Raw genomic sequence first — 14,166 nt, 5'->3', positions numbered from 1 at the left:
TATTCACTTCCTCAGCGAAGAAGGAAAAAGAATGGGAGTGCTAACCATAAGATCCCTCTGACACAGGCACCAACCATCGCTCCCAACTACAATGAACACCACAGAAAACGGTGCAAAGGATTCTGAGATGTACCCAAGGAAGAACCAGTGATGACACTGCAGGTGGGGTTATGGTTTGAAAGAAGCTGGAAGCCTTTCAAATAGCATCTTAAACATATCAGAAGTCCTGGAACAAGCAAACAATCCCAGCTGAGCAAGTAATAGATTGAAAAGACAACCTAGGACAGAAGCATCATTTTATTAATTTATTTTAAAAATGGCAAATTTAACATGCTATTTTTAAAAAAGGGTAAAATATCAAGATGTTGAAAATAAAACCACAAAGGAGGCATCACAGGGCTAGTCAGTATAAAATAGCTTTAAGTTTAAATGCTCGGCAAATCTGTACCATTCGTGTAAATCAAACAGCGCTTGATACAGTCTCTAAACACAAAATCCTTTTATCGCTTTGTTTTACCATAGCGCTGGATAAGAAAACACAACAATTAAAAAAAAGTAACACTTTTAAATTGAAAGGTAACATTACAAACACGATATTGCTATAGGCACTGGTAAAAATGTTTTTATTTGAACAGATAGTGCCATGCTAAATATCAGTATTCAGAACTCTGCATAATTCCTTTTCAAATTATACAAACCTTTTGGTGTTAGTGAAATTAAAACTAGCTATGCTGGTTCCATGGTACTGCCTGGCTGACAGCCCAATCTATTGTGAACTCAGGCTTTAACATCGGGGCTTAGACAGGGTAAGGTGAGGGGACAGGCAGTAACAGTGTACTGAAAGTATTCTCTTGGTAGGTCAGAGTACTCTATCAATTCAGTTCCTTCAGTGAGTTTCATTACACTGACAAGGAGCCAAGACTTTCAAATTTGGGTGCTCCAAGTTACATCTGTCCTTGAGGTACTGAGCACCCACAGCTTCCATTGAAAACAACAGGCAATATAGGCACACTCAGCACCTTTGAGAATCAAGTTGTTTGTTAGATGCTTATCTTAAATCTCATATTTGAAAATTCTGACAGATGGGTGTGGAGGGTGGGGCATGTGGAAGGGGGGAACAGGCAAGGACAGGCGTGTCTTTTCACAGAGGACTGAAGTCCCTGATCGCTAAAAACAGATTAAAAACCAGACAGTCTTTCAAATGAGCATCACCCAGAGATCTGTACTCTCCTTTCCAAAGCTCGTCTCCATTTTGCTCCCCATCAGAAAGCAGTCTCCCATTTACATCTGCAGTTACAACTATCATCATCAGCTGTCCACTCCAGGGATCCTAACCGTGCTGGAAAATAATCTCAAACACAACTTGGTCAAAATACACGGCTGAATCTAAGCAACATAGTTGAGTCTGAGCGAGCTTGGGCTACGAACCCTGTTGAGAGGTTTAGCTAGAGAGCTGTAAGAAGACTGAGGAGGGGAGGGGAGAAGTATGGTTTCTGCTCACATGGTGGTTTAGAAATAAAAATCTCTGTGCACAGCAGTCACCTGCAATGGGTTAGCGACAACCTCATTGGGCCTGGTACTACAGCTCAACCCTGCTCAGCCACCATGTCCACATGCAACGACATCTACAGCCTGTCTCAGCATCGAGCGCACAGACCCTCAGTGTCACTTGCACTCTCCTGTTCTGTAACGCAGAGAAGCAAGGCCTGATCAGACCACAGAGCACCCAAGTCCTCTGCGAGGAGGGAGCTGGACTTTGTCAGAATCTGGTCCCTGGCCGCCTATAAAAAGAATAAACCTCAGGCGAAAGGAGGCTCTTGGGCGAAAGCAGCAGCGAGCGAGGGCCACCCTGAAGTGGAGCTTCACCTTGCCAGCTCTCACCCATGATTAAAAAAAATCCACATGCTCCACCACCCACCTCTGCTCCTTCCCTTTTTGGCACACCCCGTTAGTTTTAGCTCCCCCCTCTGTTGTGTGGGACACCCAAGATCAGCAGTTCCTTTGGTCAGGGAGCAGTTCTAAGCCCCACGCTCCTGCATGACAGACTATAGGGAAGGGAGAGATGCAGTTCAGTCTTTTGTTTCACTAGGGAGTCTCCTGTTAAAATTCACCTTTAAAAGCCGTCGTGGCGGGAAAGGGTTAATCAAACATATCCTCAAACATACGCTGCCCCATGGCTATATAAAGCTCCTTCTCCTCTGGGGTCATTTGGGCCACCAGCTCAGGCCGCTGGCTCACTTGACTGTAAGAGAATGGACGTCCGGCCACCATGACAGTGGGGTCCTCTGCCACCACTTCAAACTCCTCCTCATCCTCTTCATCCTCGAGCCCGTAGAGCGTAGCTGTGGTAACAGGCAGGCGGGGTGGGGATTCCTCCTCTGATTCACTGGTATCACTCTCAGAGTCACTGGCATTGGTGCTAGCTAAGGGAGCCGCCCCCCCCACACCAGCAGCAGAGACAGAGGGGGTTTTCTTCTCATGGATAAGCAGAGCACGCATCACCTCCTCGTTATCGTCCAGAGCCGCGCGGCCCTCCCCACGTTCCTGAAATGCATCCATATCTTGACCACCTACAAGAAAGCATAAAGGAACGGTAGGCAAGTCATCATACCGGTATGTCATGCTGGCCATTAAGGAGGGAGCACTATGTACTGGTTAGGGCAGCCTGCTACTGGGGGTCAGAACTCCTTAGTTCTAGTCCCAGCTCTGTCACTGACTCTATAGCCTGGAACAAGCTATTTCCCTTCTCCATTTCTTCCTCCCTGCCCATCTTAAAGTCGAGATAGTTATACTAGCTCAGCATACCTCAGAGCAGGGCAGTAGCGTCTTCTGTACTGGGAAAGGGCTGCATTTTTGTTAAGTAATATTTGCTGTACAATAACTGGAAGAGCACAACAGTGTTTGGGTATACTGGGTGTCTACAGTTCAAGGATTCAAAAACACATTAAAAAGAAGGCTTTCTGAGCTTTTCTGCGTAAGGCTCTTATCAGACTCCTATATTTGGTGAGAGCATTATGAGTCCACCCAACACTAATAAACCGGCAGGCAGACTGAAAAAATATAGAAGAATGGATTTTAAGAGCCTTATGTAAAAATAAGGGATAAAAACTAAGTCAGATTCCCCATGGCAAACTTTTTCTACTGCACCGAAAGACTCTGCATGTGAATGATCACTTGAGTTGAGCTGACTGGATTCCACCCTCATACATTAATGCCACTTGCTCTCCTTTTCCTGAAGAGATGGAGCCTTGACCTTTAGTCCAGTATCATCTATCCAGGTTCCAATACCATGCCCAGCACCGTAACTCCCAACTGTCCCATAAGTTGCCTTAAAAATGAAACAGAAGGGGGTGTTTCATCTTTCCCCTAGGGAGGTGCAAACTGATGAAGTTTTTGGTCATTCCCAGGAGCTGACACTAGGTTGCAACTCAGTCTCATAAGAAAGGAAAGTCCTATCTTCTCCACAGATGCATCCTTCAACTGTTTGATTGTTTCCTGGTTTTATGGAATGCTGCTGTCAAAAGGTGGTTTATTATCATGATGAGAGAGGGGGTGGGTCTCAGGAACTTAAAGCCAGCCCCATGGTGGGCTTTGAGTATCAAGACAATCTTGAACTAGACGAGTGGTTCTCAAATTGTGGGTAGTGACCCTGTTTTAATGGGGTCATCAGGGCTGGCTTAGACTTGCTGGGGCCCAGGTCCAAAGCCCGAGTCTCACCACCCGGGACCGAAGCCCAAGTCCAAGCCCCATCGCCCAGGGTTGAAGCCAAAGCCTGAGGGCTTTGGCTTTGGCCCCCACCAGGGCAGATGAGCGTGGGCGGACTCAGGCTTCAGTGCCCTCCTTCTGGGGTCATGTAGCAATTTTTGTTGTCAGAAGGGGGATGCGGTGCAATGAAGCTTGAGAACCCCTGAACTAGACTATTAAGTGTGGAGCTAGGGCAAAGATCAGAACACTAGAGAAATGTGTTCAAGGTGAGCTGCTGCATCCTGTACCAGAGGAAGTTTTTCCGGGACGTGTGGTTTCATTCCAATGTATAATGACTTGCAATAATGAAGCCACAAGGTTACAAACGTATGACTCAACGTGGTAAAGTCTGATGGGGGAGACGGGGGTGGGGTGGGGGAACGGATGGACGACCATCTTCTAGGCAGCTGAAAATGGATGAAGGGTTTTTGTTTTTTTTTTTGCAACACACACCACTGAGGAGTGCAGGTAGAACACACACATTCTTCAGAGCTGGTGTTGACAGGCTTTGTTAGTAGGAGTCCCAGATGTTCCTGGCACATTTTAGCCTGGTATGAAAGATAGAAGTCAGATTCACAGGGGGTGGCCCGGATTGCTGTTTGTGTTTCCACAACTTGGCAAACAGGCCAAATTCTTGGAAAGAGGGGATTGTGTCTGCAGTTTTGTGCTCAGCTTAAGGTTTCTAGCATACCAAGAAGTCATTCTAGAGACAAGAGATCTTCTTTGTGAAAAAACACGATAGTCCCTCTCAGTGAGAAGTGGTATACTCTAGGAGGTTAGCCAGCAGTAGCCCAAGTTTATTGAATGATTTACAGTCCAGAAGGGTTCTATGAATCATGACCTTGTGAAAATTCTTTGTGCTGGACTTTAGCATCTCATGTTTTCTGCCAATACCCAAGTTTTCTTCCTTCCTTCTTTTTCTGTCACACATCATCCAAGAGTCATGGAAATCCGTGTGGGTGGTGTGGTTGTAAAAGGCACTCTGGTGCCAGACTGTGGATAGCAACATTCAGGGTGTGCTTTTAGTTAGTATGCTTTGTATAGGGTAAACAAAGTAATGTACCAGAGAATAAAAGGAAGTGCACCCTAAAAGTTGTAAGTTAAATAAGGCAGAAACACACTGCCTGACCATAATCACCTCAAGCTCTGGTTTTATCAGATATCTGCCCGAACAGGGTTAGCCCACCATCCGCACCTCCACTCCCCTAAAAAAATCTCCTGCTGTTCTGTTCCCCTCCTGAAGGGTTACTTTGCAGGAAAAAGGAAGATTTTAGTGTTCTGGATTTAATTAAAACAGAAGCATCAGAAAGATTCAATACTTCATTTTTTACCATGTCAGATGTTATATGTCAGAAACTAGCACATTGCAGTAAGATTTCAGTAGCTCTACAGAGGGAGAACTAGAATGAGATCCTCTTCAGAATTTTTTTTTTTTTTTTTTAATAAAGTCTCTGCTGGTAGCCACTCTCGTAGCATTTTGTCCTTCTTTGTGCTGGTTTTTTTGTTTCTGAAAATAAACACTTTGCTTTTTGGATCTTGGTTACATTTCGCCATCTTCTGAGACACTGCCTGTTTCATTTGGTGTTGCTCAGATGGTTGTATATTTCAGTTGAATCACCCAGTTAATTTAAAATGGTCTCCATTTATTACTTTTTTGTTTTGGGCTTTGAATAAGCTTTTCAAAGCAGGGACTGTCTGCTACTCTGTTTGCACAATGCCTAGCACAATGGGCCCACAATCTTGACTCTGGTCTTTTGTGGATATGACATTAATACAAACAATAATAAAAGCAAAAACCAACGAAAAAGACTGTTGATGACTGACAGTCATAGGAGGAAGCAATAATGAGCAACCCACTATGGTGACGGATTCTCACTCCTCCTCGTCCCCAGAGACTCTCAAGCTGCAGTTCTGATACATTGTTCTATGCATACAGTAGTTGTCTTGAAAATCAACAGATAACTAGTTACAGAAGGGGAGAGTGGATACGTGAACATGGCATATCCACTAGAAGCCGATTTGATGAGCCTTGTGCTCAGCACACATACAATTTGAGTTTCATTTTCCATCCATGCCCAGTTGGTAACAAGCTTTCCAGAAGAAGCTGAAAAATGTTTCATCCAAAACCAAACAAGTCATAATGGGCCAGAACATCTGTCTTTGAAGCTCCCAGAAAAGCTAACAAACAATTAACATTTTAGTAACACAATCACACCAGTGTGGGCAACTCAGCTTTCCTGACACGGGTTTCAATGCTGTGCCTAGTAAATCTTGTTCTCTTACACCTGCTTGGCTTCCAAAGGCTTTACATGGCAGATGAAAGATATAACAGCATAGCAGGTTAGTGCTAGGATACCAGGAGCGGCAGCTGTACACAGAAAGGGGCAAAAATGTTCTTCCCACTCTAAGAATTATGCAGCACTTCTCCCCTTTTAGCTTCCTTACCATCTTTGATCTCGTCCGGATCATAAGCCCCCTGCACTGTGCTTTCCCGCAGCCAAATTGGCCTCTCTCTGGCTGGCTTCCCTTCATTTGTTGACCGATTAAGATCCTCCTGGTCTTCCATGCTGATGACGACATTCTGGGTGTACAGGTCCTCATACGACGGCCCTTTTGTAGTCCATGCTTCCCGATGGTATCCACCTGCTAGGGCAGCTGCCCCTGCAGCAGCAGCACGTTCTTTGCTATGTAGAAGCCAAAGGGATTAAAAAAAAAAAAGATACCATTCAGAATTAGTCCTTTCCTGTATAACAGAGGTTTCCTGTCGTGATTTTCAAAAAAGCCCAGGGGATTTAGCCACATACCCCTCTTAAAATTAATCATCTCCCATGATATGCTTGGAGAATCTCAACCCCCATTTCTTAACCACGTTGCCAAGAATTTCTAGACCAACTCTTTGATTGAGGAATGTAGGATTCAAAATACTAGACAATCTAAACTACTGTGATATGCAGGAGAGATACTAGAAGGGAAGGAGGTTGTTAAGCTCTGTGAATATGATTACATAGGAATAACAGCCAACCTGGTTATAAACCTGAATACTCTGAAATGAAATTCACATCGATACACAACATGGTCCTTCCCAGTAGCTAGCTGGAAAAGTCATTATTTGCTGTTACACCATAGTCTTGTATTAAATAAATTAAAACACCAAGGTTTAACCAAGTGGGTTGACCGGATTGGAGTCTCACAATGCTCAGATGTGAGAATTCTTATTCATAGTAATTATGAGCAATTAGACAAATTCACCTCGGAAAACTAAGTTGAAATCCCAGCTCTGATCACAAGTGATAATGAACTTGCAAGAACTACCTGGTGAAGTTCTATGGCCTATGTTATACAGGAGGTCAGACTAGATTATTTTAGTCAGGGGCTTGGAGGAAGGGAGAGGGGGTTTACAGGTCAGCAATAGAGTGGGGCAATGCCTGAGGTTTGGTGGAGGCTGTTGTCCTAACCCTGAGTAATGGTGGTGGTGGTGGGGGGGGGGGGGAGTTTGAAGGTCAGTATTGCCGGTTACTGGGCAGAACTGGGTGAGTGCCCAGGACTGGAATAACAAGGAGCCGCTCATCAGAATTTAGCACCAGCTTATTTTCTCAGTTGATCCACAGCCAAATCATTGTCATCCAGGTTCCTATCTGAGCCAGGAAAATGCACTACTTGGATCTGAATAAAAAGAACACAGATCTGAATGCCCTCTGCCCCTGATGGCAATGAGCCCAAATTACCTTCGCTATCTGGTCTTGTGCTCTTACGTGCATAATGAACAGGAAAGGCCACAGAAAGAATCTTGCCATTTTCCACTTGAGGGAAACCCAGGGTGAATGAACTGCTAGGCTAACGTCGCTCAAAAGAATCAACAGATTCAATGGAGAATGCACCCATCCACCCTTAGTAGATCTTGCAAGCATTTTGAACACTTTATATAGTAAATGGTATCAAAGGCTGCTGACAGATCGTAAATATGCATGGGCACCACCCTCCCTTTGTACAGAACATGATGCTAATGCTGTTTCTGTTATCATCCCCGGGGTTGAATCTATACTGATAGAAGATCCAGGTGAACCTAGAGGTGTTCTGCCATGATCTTCTCAATAAGATTCCCCAAAGAGGGAAAGTTTGAGAGAGGGTGGTAATTGGAGAGGTCAGGAATATCAAATGTTTGTTTATTAAGCAAGTGTTTACCCACTGCTTGTTATCCTAATTCTATTTTAATGTTTAAAGGTTGGTCCTGGGAAACTGCATACACATGCCATCATTTTATTTGCTCTGGCAGAAAATAATTATGCACTCAAATATCTGCCAGGAGCAAGAAATATTTAACCTTTCAACAGCCAGGTAGGTGTTCCAGGAACTAACCAACCATATACACACAATATTTTTGTATCTTTACATTTTATACAACGTACGCACATTCACAGAATCAATGACTTGTGTTTCTTTCCTACAGTCAGTCCGATCAGGAAAAAACAACTTGAATTTCTGAGCAAGTGGGAGAGACTATTTTATGCATGCAGATCAAGTATGCAACTTAAGAAACCACACAGAGATCTTCTCTCAATTTGTATTACTTCAAATACTGGTACTTTTCAGTTTTCAAAGAAAGGCATGTGTTCTGTGAAAAGCAATATTCTCCTTCCCCCACAATAAAAATCAGCAACCATCGAGCTTCCCTGACAATTTTATGTAATCCACTTTCCTACAATACACAATGCAAAAGAGCCTTCCTCACCAGGACTGCAGCAGTGACATTTAAGTGTTGGGCAGGGTCAGGGATTGCCTTGTCAATTCTAAGCCTCCTTTTCCCTATGAAGTTCCATTTAGTTGTGATATACTTATCCAAATGATGTCAAGGACAATTTTTTAAAGTAACAATTCTTAAATAAAAGATACCTACCCCTGTAAACTACATTAAACCATCTCCTGCAATGTGATTAATTTACAGGGAGTAATGAGTGATTTTAGCTCCTTGGTATGCCCCAGGATAACCAAAGCCAAGAGGGCTTATGTCTACCATTTTACCCCTGTTAAGGTCAATGACTAAGTAATGGCTCCATTTTCTTCCTTGTTTGTACAACAGTATCATCAATTATACTGTTAGAAGCAACATGCAGCCCCCTGAGACCATGGGACTGGGGATTTACCTGCCGCTATAAAGAAGCGGTGTCTTTTTGTTCTGTGTCCCTGCTGTGGAGAAGTGAATTAAACACCACTGAACAGAGACAGAGGACCAGATGCTCAGCTGCACCAGGGCAGCGCTTGGAACAGAGCTGAAGAAAGGGAGCAACACCTATAACAAACTTTCTATCTCCCTTGATTCTAGGGCTGTTTTGTCTCCTGGCTCACGCTAGGGATGCCCTGAACTTGCCTGGCTGCAACAGCTCCTGGGAGCTATTGTGAAGCTGGGGATCAGGGATTAGGCAGTAGTGTGGCTGGCTACACGGGCTCTATGCCGTCTGTGGGTCACCTTACATGGAAAGTCCTCCAGCATAACTGATCAAACTGGCTTTAAGGTGGCAAAAAGCATCTTTAGCAGGGCTAGGATATGGCTAAAAGAAACCAATGAGCAGACCTCAGATTATGTGTATTTAAATCAAACACAAGTTTTGCATCTCAACTGACAAGCATAGGAAAAACTGAGGCTCTAGAGTTCAACAGATGTGTATGGTAATTTAAGTACATATCTGCAATTTGCATTAACGAAAATTAGGTAAATCTCTCATGCTATTGTTTTTAACAGCCTCCACTAAAAGGTATATGGACAAACGGTCTTTGGTAGTGTAACTGCAAAAAGTAGCTCATTCAGGAAACCTAGGATGTTACATTACATAAGGTGCTGGTATTTTAAACAAGAAAAAGTGGAGTGAAGATTAAATTCAACCCATCTGGAAAGCCACTGGAGCTGGTTTATGAAAAACAGGCTCTTATCATGATACTTGCATGGGACAAAATTCCTGCTTAGTAGCGGATTTACAAAATATCACTTAAGACGGTCTAGAAAAATCTAAGTAAATGATTTGACCAGTCTCGCAATGGAGATGCATGATCGTTAGACAATTTCCAGTGTAGACAATAAGTGCTAAAGCTCTCTAGAAGACACACAGAGGTATTTGCTCCTCTGTGAACAGGAAAGGCAAGAAATTCAGAGGATTTTTTTCTTCAGTAGCATCAAATGTCAGTTTTACCTATGATTCCAGTATCTCAAGACTCTGTAAAATGGAGTAAATAAATAACCCAGAGGTGGGGGGGGAGGGAGGGAGGGAAAGATGATATTCTTTTTTTAAATTTCACTGCAGCACTTTTATGTAATTAGTTGCTTTGAATTAATAAGGGTTAATAAATAATTGACTCTCTATGCGCTAAAGCTAGTTGTGTTCAAGTAACTATTTAAGAAGCTGCCTATTTATTTTGTAAGTCTGTGCACAGAGCAATTAATCATTTACAGTGGGGTTTTTTAAAGTATTTAAGAGGCACGTAAGTGGGTGCTGCTGTTATTTAACCATTATTCATGGGACTGCACCAGGCATTTGCTGTGTGAATTTTCTGGCCACAGAGATGAAGTAGCCATGCAGTGGCTTGAAAAAGCCCCTTTTCTCTCATTTGAGGTGGTTAGCCCAAATGTGTCAGACAAACTACAGAAACTGGTTTTAAAGCAAAGTCTAATGATTAAGCCATAGGATTAGGAATAAAGGCACGAAAATTCTACTCCTGTATCTGACAGTTTGGTCTTGGACAAGTCAGCTCCCCTCTCTATATACCTTAGTTTCTTCATCTGTAAGATGGAGAACATTAGTTAGTTCATATCTGGGATCCCTGGCTACAAGGGACTAGACAGGTAAAGCATTTTGCTATTAAGTTAATTAGAAACTATCTAGCATCAAGTATGAAAAATTCTCTCTCTCAAGGTTAGTCTGCATGTGATGAAAGAGAGGAACCTGAAAAATCAGCAGCATTATATTTGGTGGAGGCGGTTGCTCTAGTAGTGTAACTGTTTTTTCCCAGGTGTGCATAAGTTTTTTGGGTTTTTTTAAATGAAAACAGGCAGAACACACTAGATTTCACCGCAGCTGACAAAACTGACAGCTCACTGCATCTTTCTATGTTATTTAAACATCATCTCTTTTTGCATAGTTAGAAATCTTCCGAAGGATGCACTTTGGTTTCCTAAGGCTAGGAAAATACTAACTTTAGAGTTCTTGATTAAACAGGTCTTTCCCTATAAAGGTGTGTATCAAATGGGGGAAAAGAAGAATAAAAAAAGATACTCAAATAATTTCTTTGAATAAGGGTTTTGTTATAAGTGGTTTTGAAAATACAAAGTGTGGAAGACAGCTAGTTTAGAGTTTCAAAACCTTCATAGAAGCAAAAGAAAAAGAAGGTGAAAGAAAAGATGTTTGCAATGGAAAGACAGTAAAACAGCATGGGGTGGCCAAAGTGTGTCCTGGAGTCCAGAGGCTGCCTACAGAGCTCTGTAAAGTGGCCACAGCTCTTCTCTAAAGTTAAGGATGGTCTTGGAAAACTATGTGGTCTCAGCTTCTTACGCAGCGTCTATGTATAGCCTCCTGTGGGACAAATATTCTTATTAAATGGCAAGGGCAGCTTCAGTCTGCTTTGTTTTATGACAAATGGTTGCAGCCCTGGTCTCCTGGCAATTGTAGACTGTAAATCTCTTGAGGCAAAGATTATTTATCAGTGTCCTGCATTGCTGAATCTGAACAAAAAAGTTATCAAGATTTGGGCAACGATATGGTTAAGGCAGACAAACATGCAATATGAAAGCAGCGTGGCTGAAGAGGACTTTGTGCCCATTCCCACCTCTGTTTCAGTGCAGGAATCTCTGTGGGTTCTGGCTCAAGGATTTCATAGGCCAAGTTAACGTCCTCTGTCTCTCGTAGCAGTGCATAGATGGGCTCAATCTGCTCGTTAAACCTTGCCACAAGAGTCCGTGCATCCTTTTTGGGCATCGCCGACTCATCCTCTTCCACTTCATTCTGACAGAACGTACAGCGGAAGGTTCCTAAACAGAAAAGAAGTTGCTAAGCACTGGGAGAAAGTCAAAAGGCCCACATTTTTATGCAGCATTTAAAGAGAAGTATTTTGCTATTCTCTTAGATTGAAACTAAATAGCTTTTCTCCTTGGGACAACTTTCTTCCCACATATAATGTACCTGATTATTATTTTAACCACATAAAGTGAGACTTTAGATGCCATCCAGTGATGCAGAAAACTGGTTAGGGTTTCTGTCTCTGCAAAGCCCTAAAGGATGGCAAGTTGCACCATTCAGACATATCCTAGCATTACACATTCCTTTCCTTACCACACATTTTTAAGGGCACTGCAATATCAGTTTCAAGATACATTTTAGGATGGTCAAATTTTAGGGCTTGCAGTGTCTGAAGAACTTGCCTTCATCCCTCTCTAAAATAATCTTGGGGGGAGGGGTGACCACTCAGTTTCATTCCAAACTGCTACTGCTACTAAAGGAATAACCCACTCCCTCTCCTTTTCAGTTGGTAGTAATTTTCTCCAAAAATTTCCTTGAGTCAGACATTTTCCATGCTTGGTCTCCAAACAAAGACAATTTTTCTTTTTTAAAATCTATTCTGTTAGTTTAGAGTTGCTTGACGATAAAGAAAGAAAGGGAAAAAATGGTCTCTTACATTCCAATTAGAAATTCTGCGTATGCGTAACTCAAAGAATGATCAGAGTTTACTCTAATTTAAATTGTTTTGTAGATCATCACGATCTAAGAAACAAGCCAAGGGAAAAGGAAATTGGTTCAGTAGCACTGAAGTAAAAATTTTTTTTTAAGAACTTCTGCAGTGGAGGATTTTCTGTTCCATTTCACTTGTCAATCTGTGTCTAACAATTTTAGGGAAGCACATTTACAGTAGGACTTTATCATCCAGCTCAATATTGGAGTTGCTGCAAAACGCGTTCTCACGCTACACTTGAAGGAATGCGTAGGAAATTCAGGTCATTCCAAATCCTAGATGGAGAAAGGGGTGCTACTTACCTAGAAGAATAAATTGAGGGCTGAGAGCAGAGGCTTTTGGATTTATCTTCTCACCTCTACCACTAACTGGTTACATTATTTTGCCTTTATATGGCAAAATTTAGTGTAGCCTCACAATGCCCTATAAGAAGGTAAATATTATTCCTTTTTACAAACAGGGAACCTGAGGCGCTGAGAAGGGAAGTGACTTGCTCAGCGTCATGTGCAAAGTCAGTGTCAGAATCCAGATTTGAAGCTACACCTTCTCACTTCTAGTCCCTTGCCAATCAACTAGATTAAAATATCTTGTAGGCAAGTAATTTCCCCTTGTTCTGTTTCCCAATCTGTGAACTGGAAATAATATTTACCTGCTATCTCACTGCAATACTGTCCCCAGGGCCCTCTTGCTTCATGAAAAGCTTGCACTCTACTGAATAGCAGTCTCATTTGTTGACTTGGCAAGGTGTGTAGGGCAGTCAACTCATCTGACAATAAACATGCGTACCAATGGCTAGATCACAGACATCATGTGCAAACCCAGCCTATGGGTTAACTTTGAAGAGGTAAACTTGGGCAGGGAGGGGGGGTCAGAATATCTGCCACACTACATTGGAAGTTTCCTAAAGTCACAACTGTGTAAATTGTTGTACATTAACCATTGGGTTATAGTTTCAGACGATGGGCACATCGTCTCCTGGGGTCTCAAGTTGCTTCCAAATTAGATTTACCTCATGAACTTGGGGCTAGTCACTTTATCTCTGCTTCCTCAAATGTAAAATGGGGATAATATGTACCTAGCTGTTTCACAAGTGGTTGCAAGAATTAGTTAGTACTCTGAAAGTAAGACACTACAATAAGTGCTGTTTATTACAGTAGGTACAACCTGCAGCACCTCACAGGGATTTCTAAATTTTTAAGTTCATTTGTATTTGTGCACTTTTTCTCTTTGTACTGTGAATCAGGGATGGCAGATCTCTGTCTCCCCCCCACTGCAACTTAAGCAGACACAAATTAGTGTCTTATGTATAGCCTACACAAAGTTTTCATTTTTTTTGCATTAAAATCTCTTTCCTCTACCCCCAGAGTTTTTCCTAGACAGAAAACAAAACCAATAGCGTTTACATTAAAGCCAACCTTTTGAACTCATGAAGTGAAAGTCATTTTGAAAAATTTGACAAAACAAGCACCTCAGCCCTTACTTTAGAAAATTAACTTTATCTGCACGGGAAAGCAAGAGCACTGACAGTGGTGGCAAAAGACGCTGAGTGAGAATGGGAAAATGGTGGCTTTCTCCAGCCCTTTCTTAATCCAAGCATAAAGCACGATGCTTATTTTGTCATGCTATAAAAAACACCACCACTCATGCATAAACTGCACATTAGATAAATTTGTCAGTCCAGTTAAGTTTTAAGTCAGTTTGATTTCATTC

General features: G+C 42.4%; 1 protein-coding gene across 1 annotated transcript in view; it reads right to left on the bottom strand.

Moving 5' to 3' along the window:
- Nucleotides 1–324: 324 nt before the first annotated feature.
- The window catches only part of GTF2E1 (general transcription factor IIE subunit 1), a 96,879-nt gene continuing 83,037 nt past the window's right edge, over nt 325–14,166 (bottom strand). Inside the window, exons 3-5 of the mRNA XM_084617683.1 lie at nt 11,557–11,758; nt 6,190–6,428; nt 325–2,570 (exon numbers count right to left, since the gene is read on the bottom strand). Of these exons, the coding sequence (XP_084473809.1) occupies nt 2,140–2,570; nt 6,190–6,428; nt 11,557–11,758 (872 nt within the window). The 3' untranslated portion in view covers nt 325–2,139. The remainder of the gene's footprint in view (nt 2,571–6,189; nt 6,429–11,556; nt 11,759–14,166) is intronic.

This window comes from Lepidochelys olivacea, assembly GCF_965140295.1.
Source record: "Lepidochelys olivacea isolate rLepOli2 genome assembly, chromosome: 1".
In the NCBI taxonomy this organism is placed as follows: Eukaryota; Metazoa; Chordata; order Testudines; family Cheloniidae; genus Lepidochelys; species Lepidochelys olivacea.
This window is presented reverse-complemented; position numbering and strand designations above follow the sequence as displayed.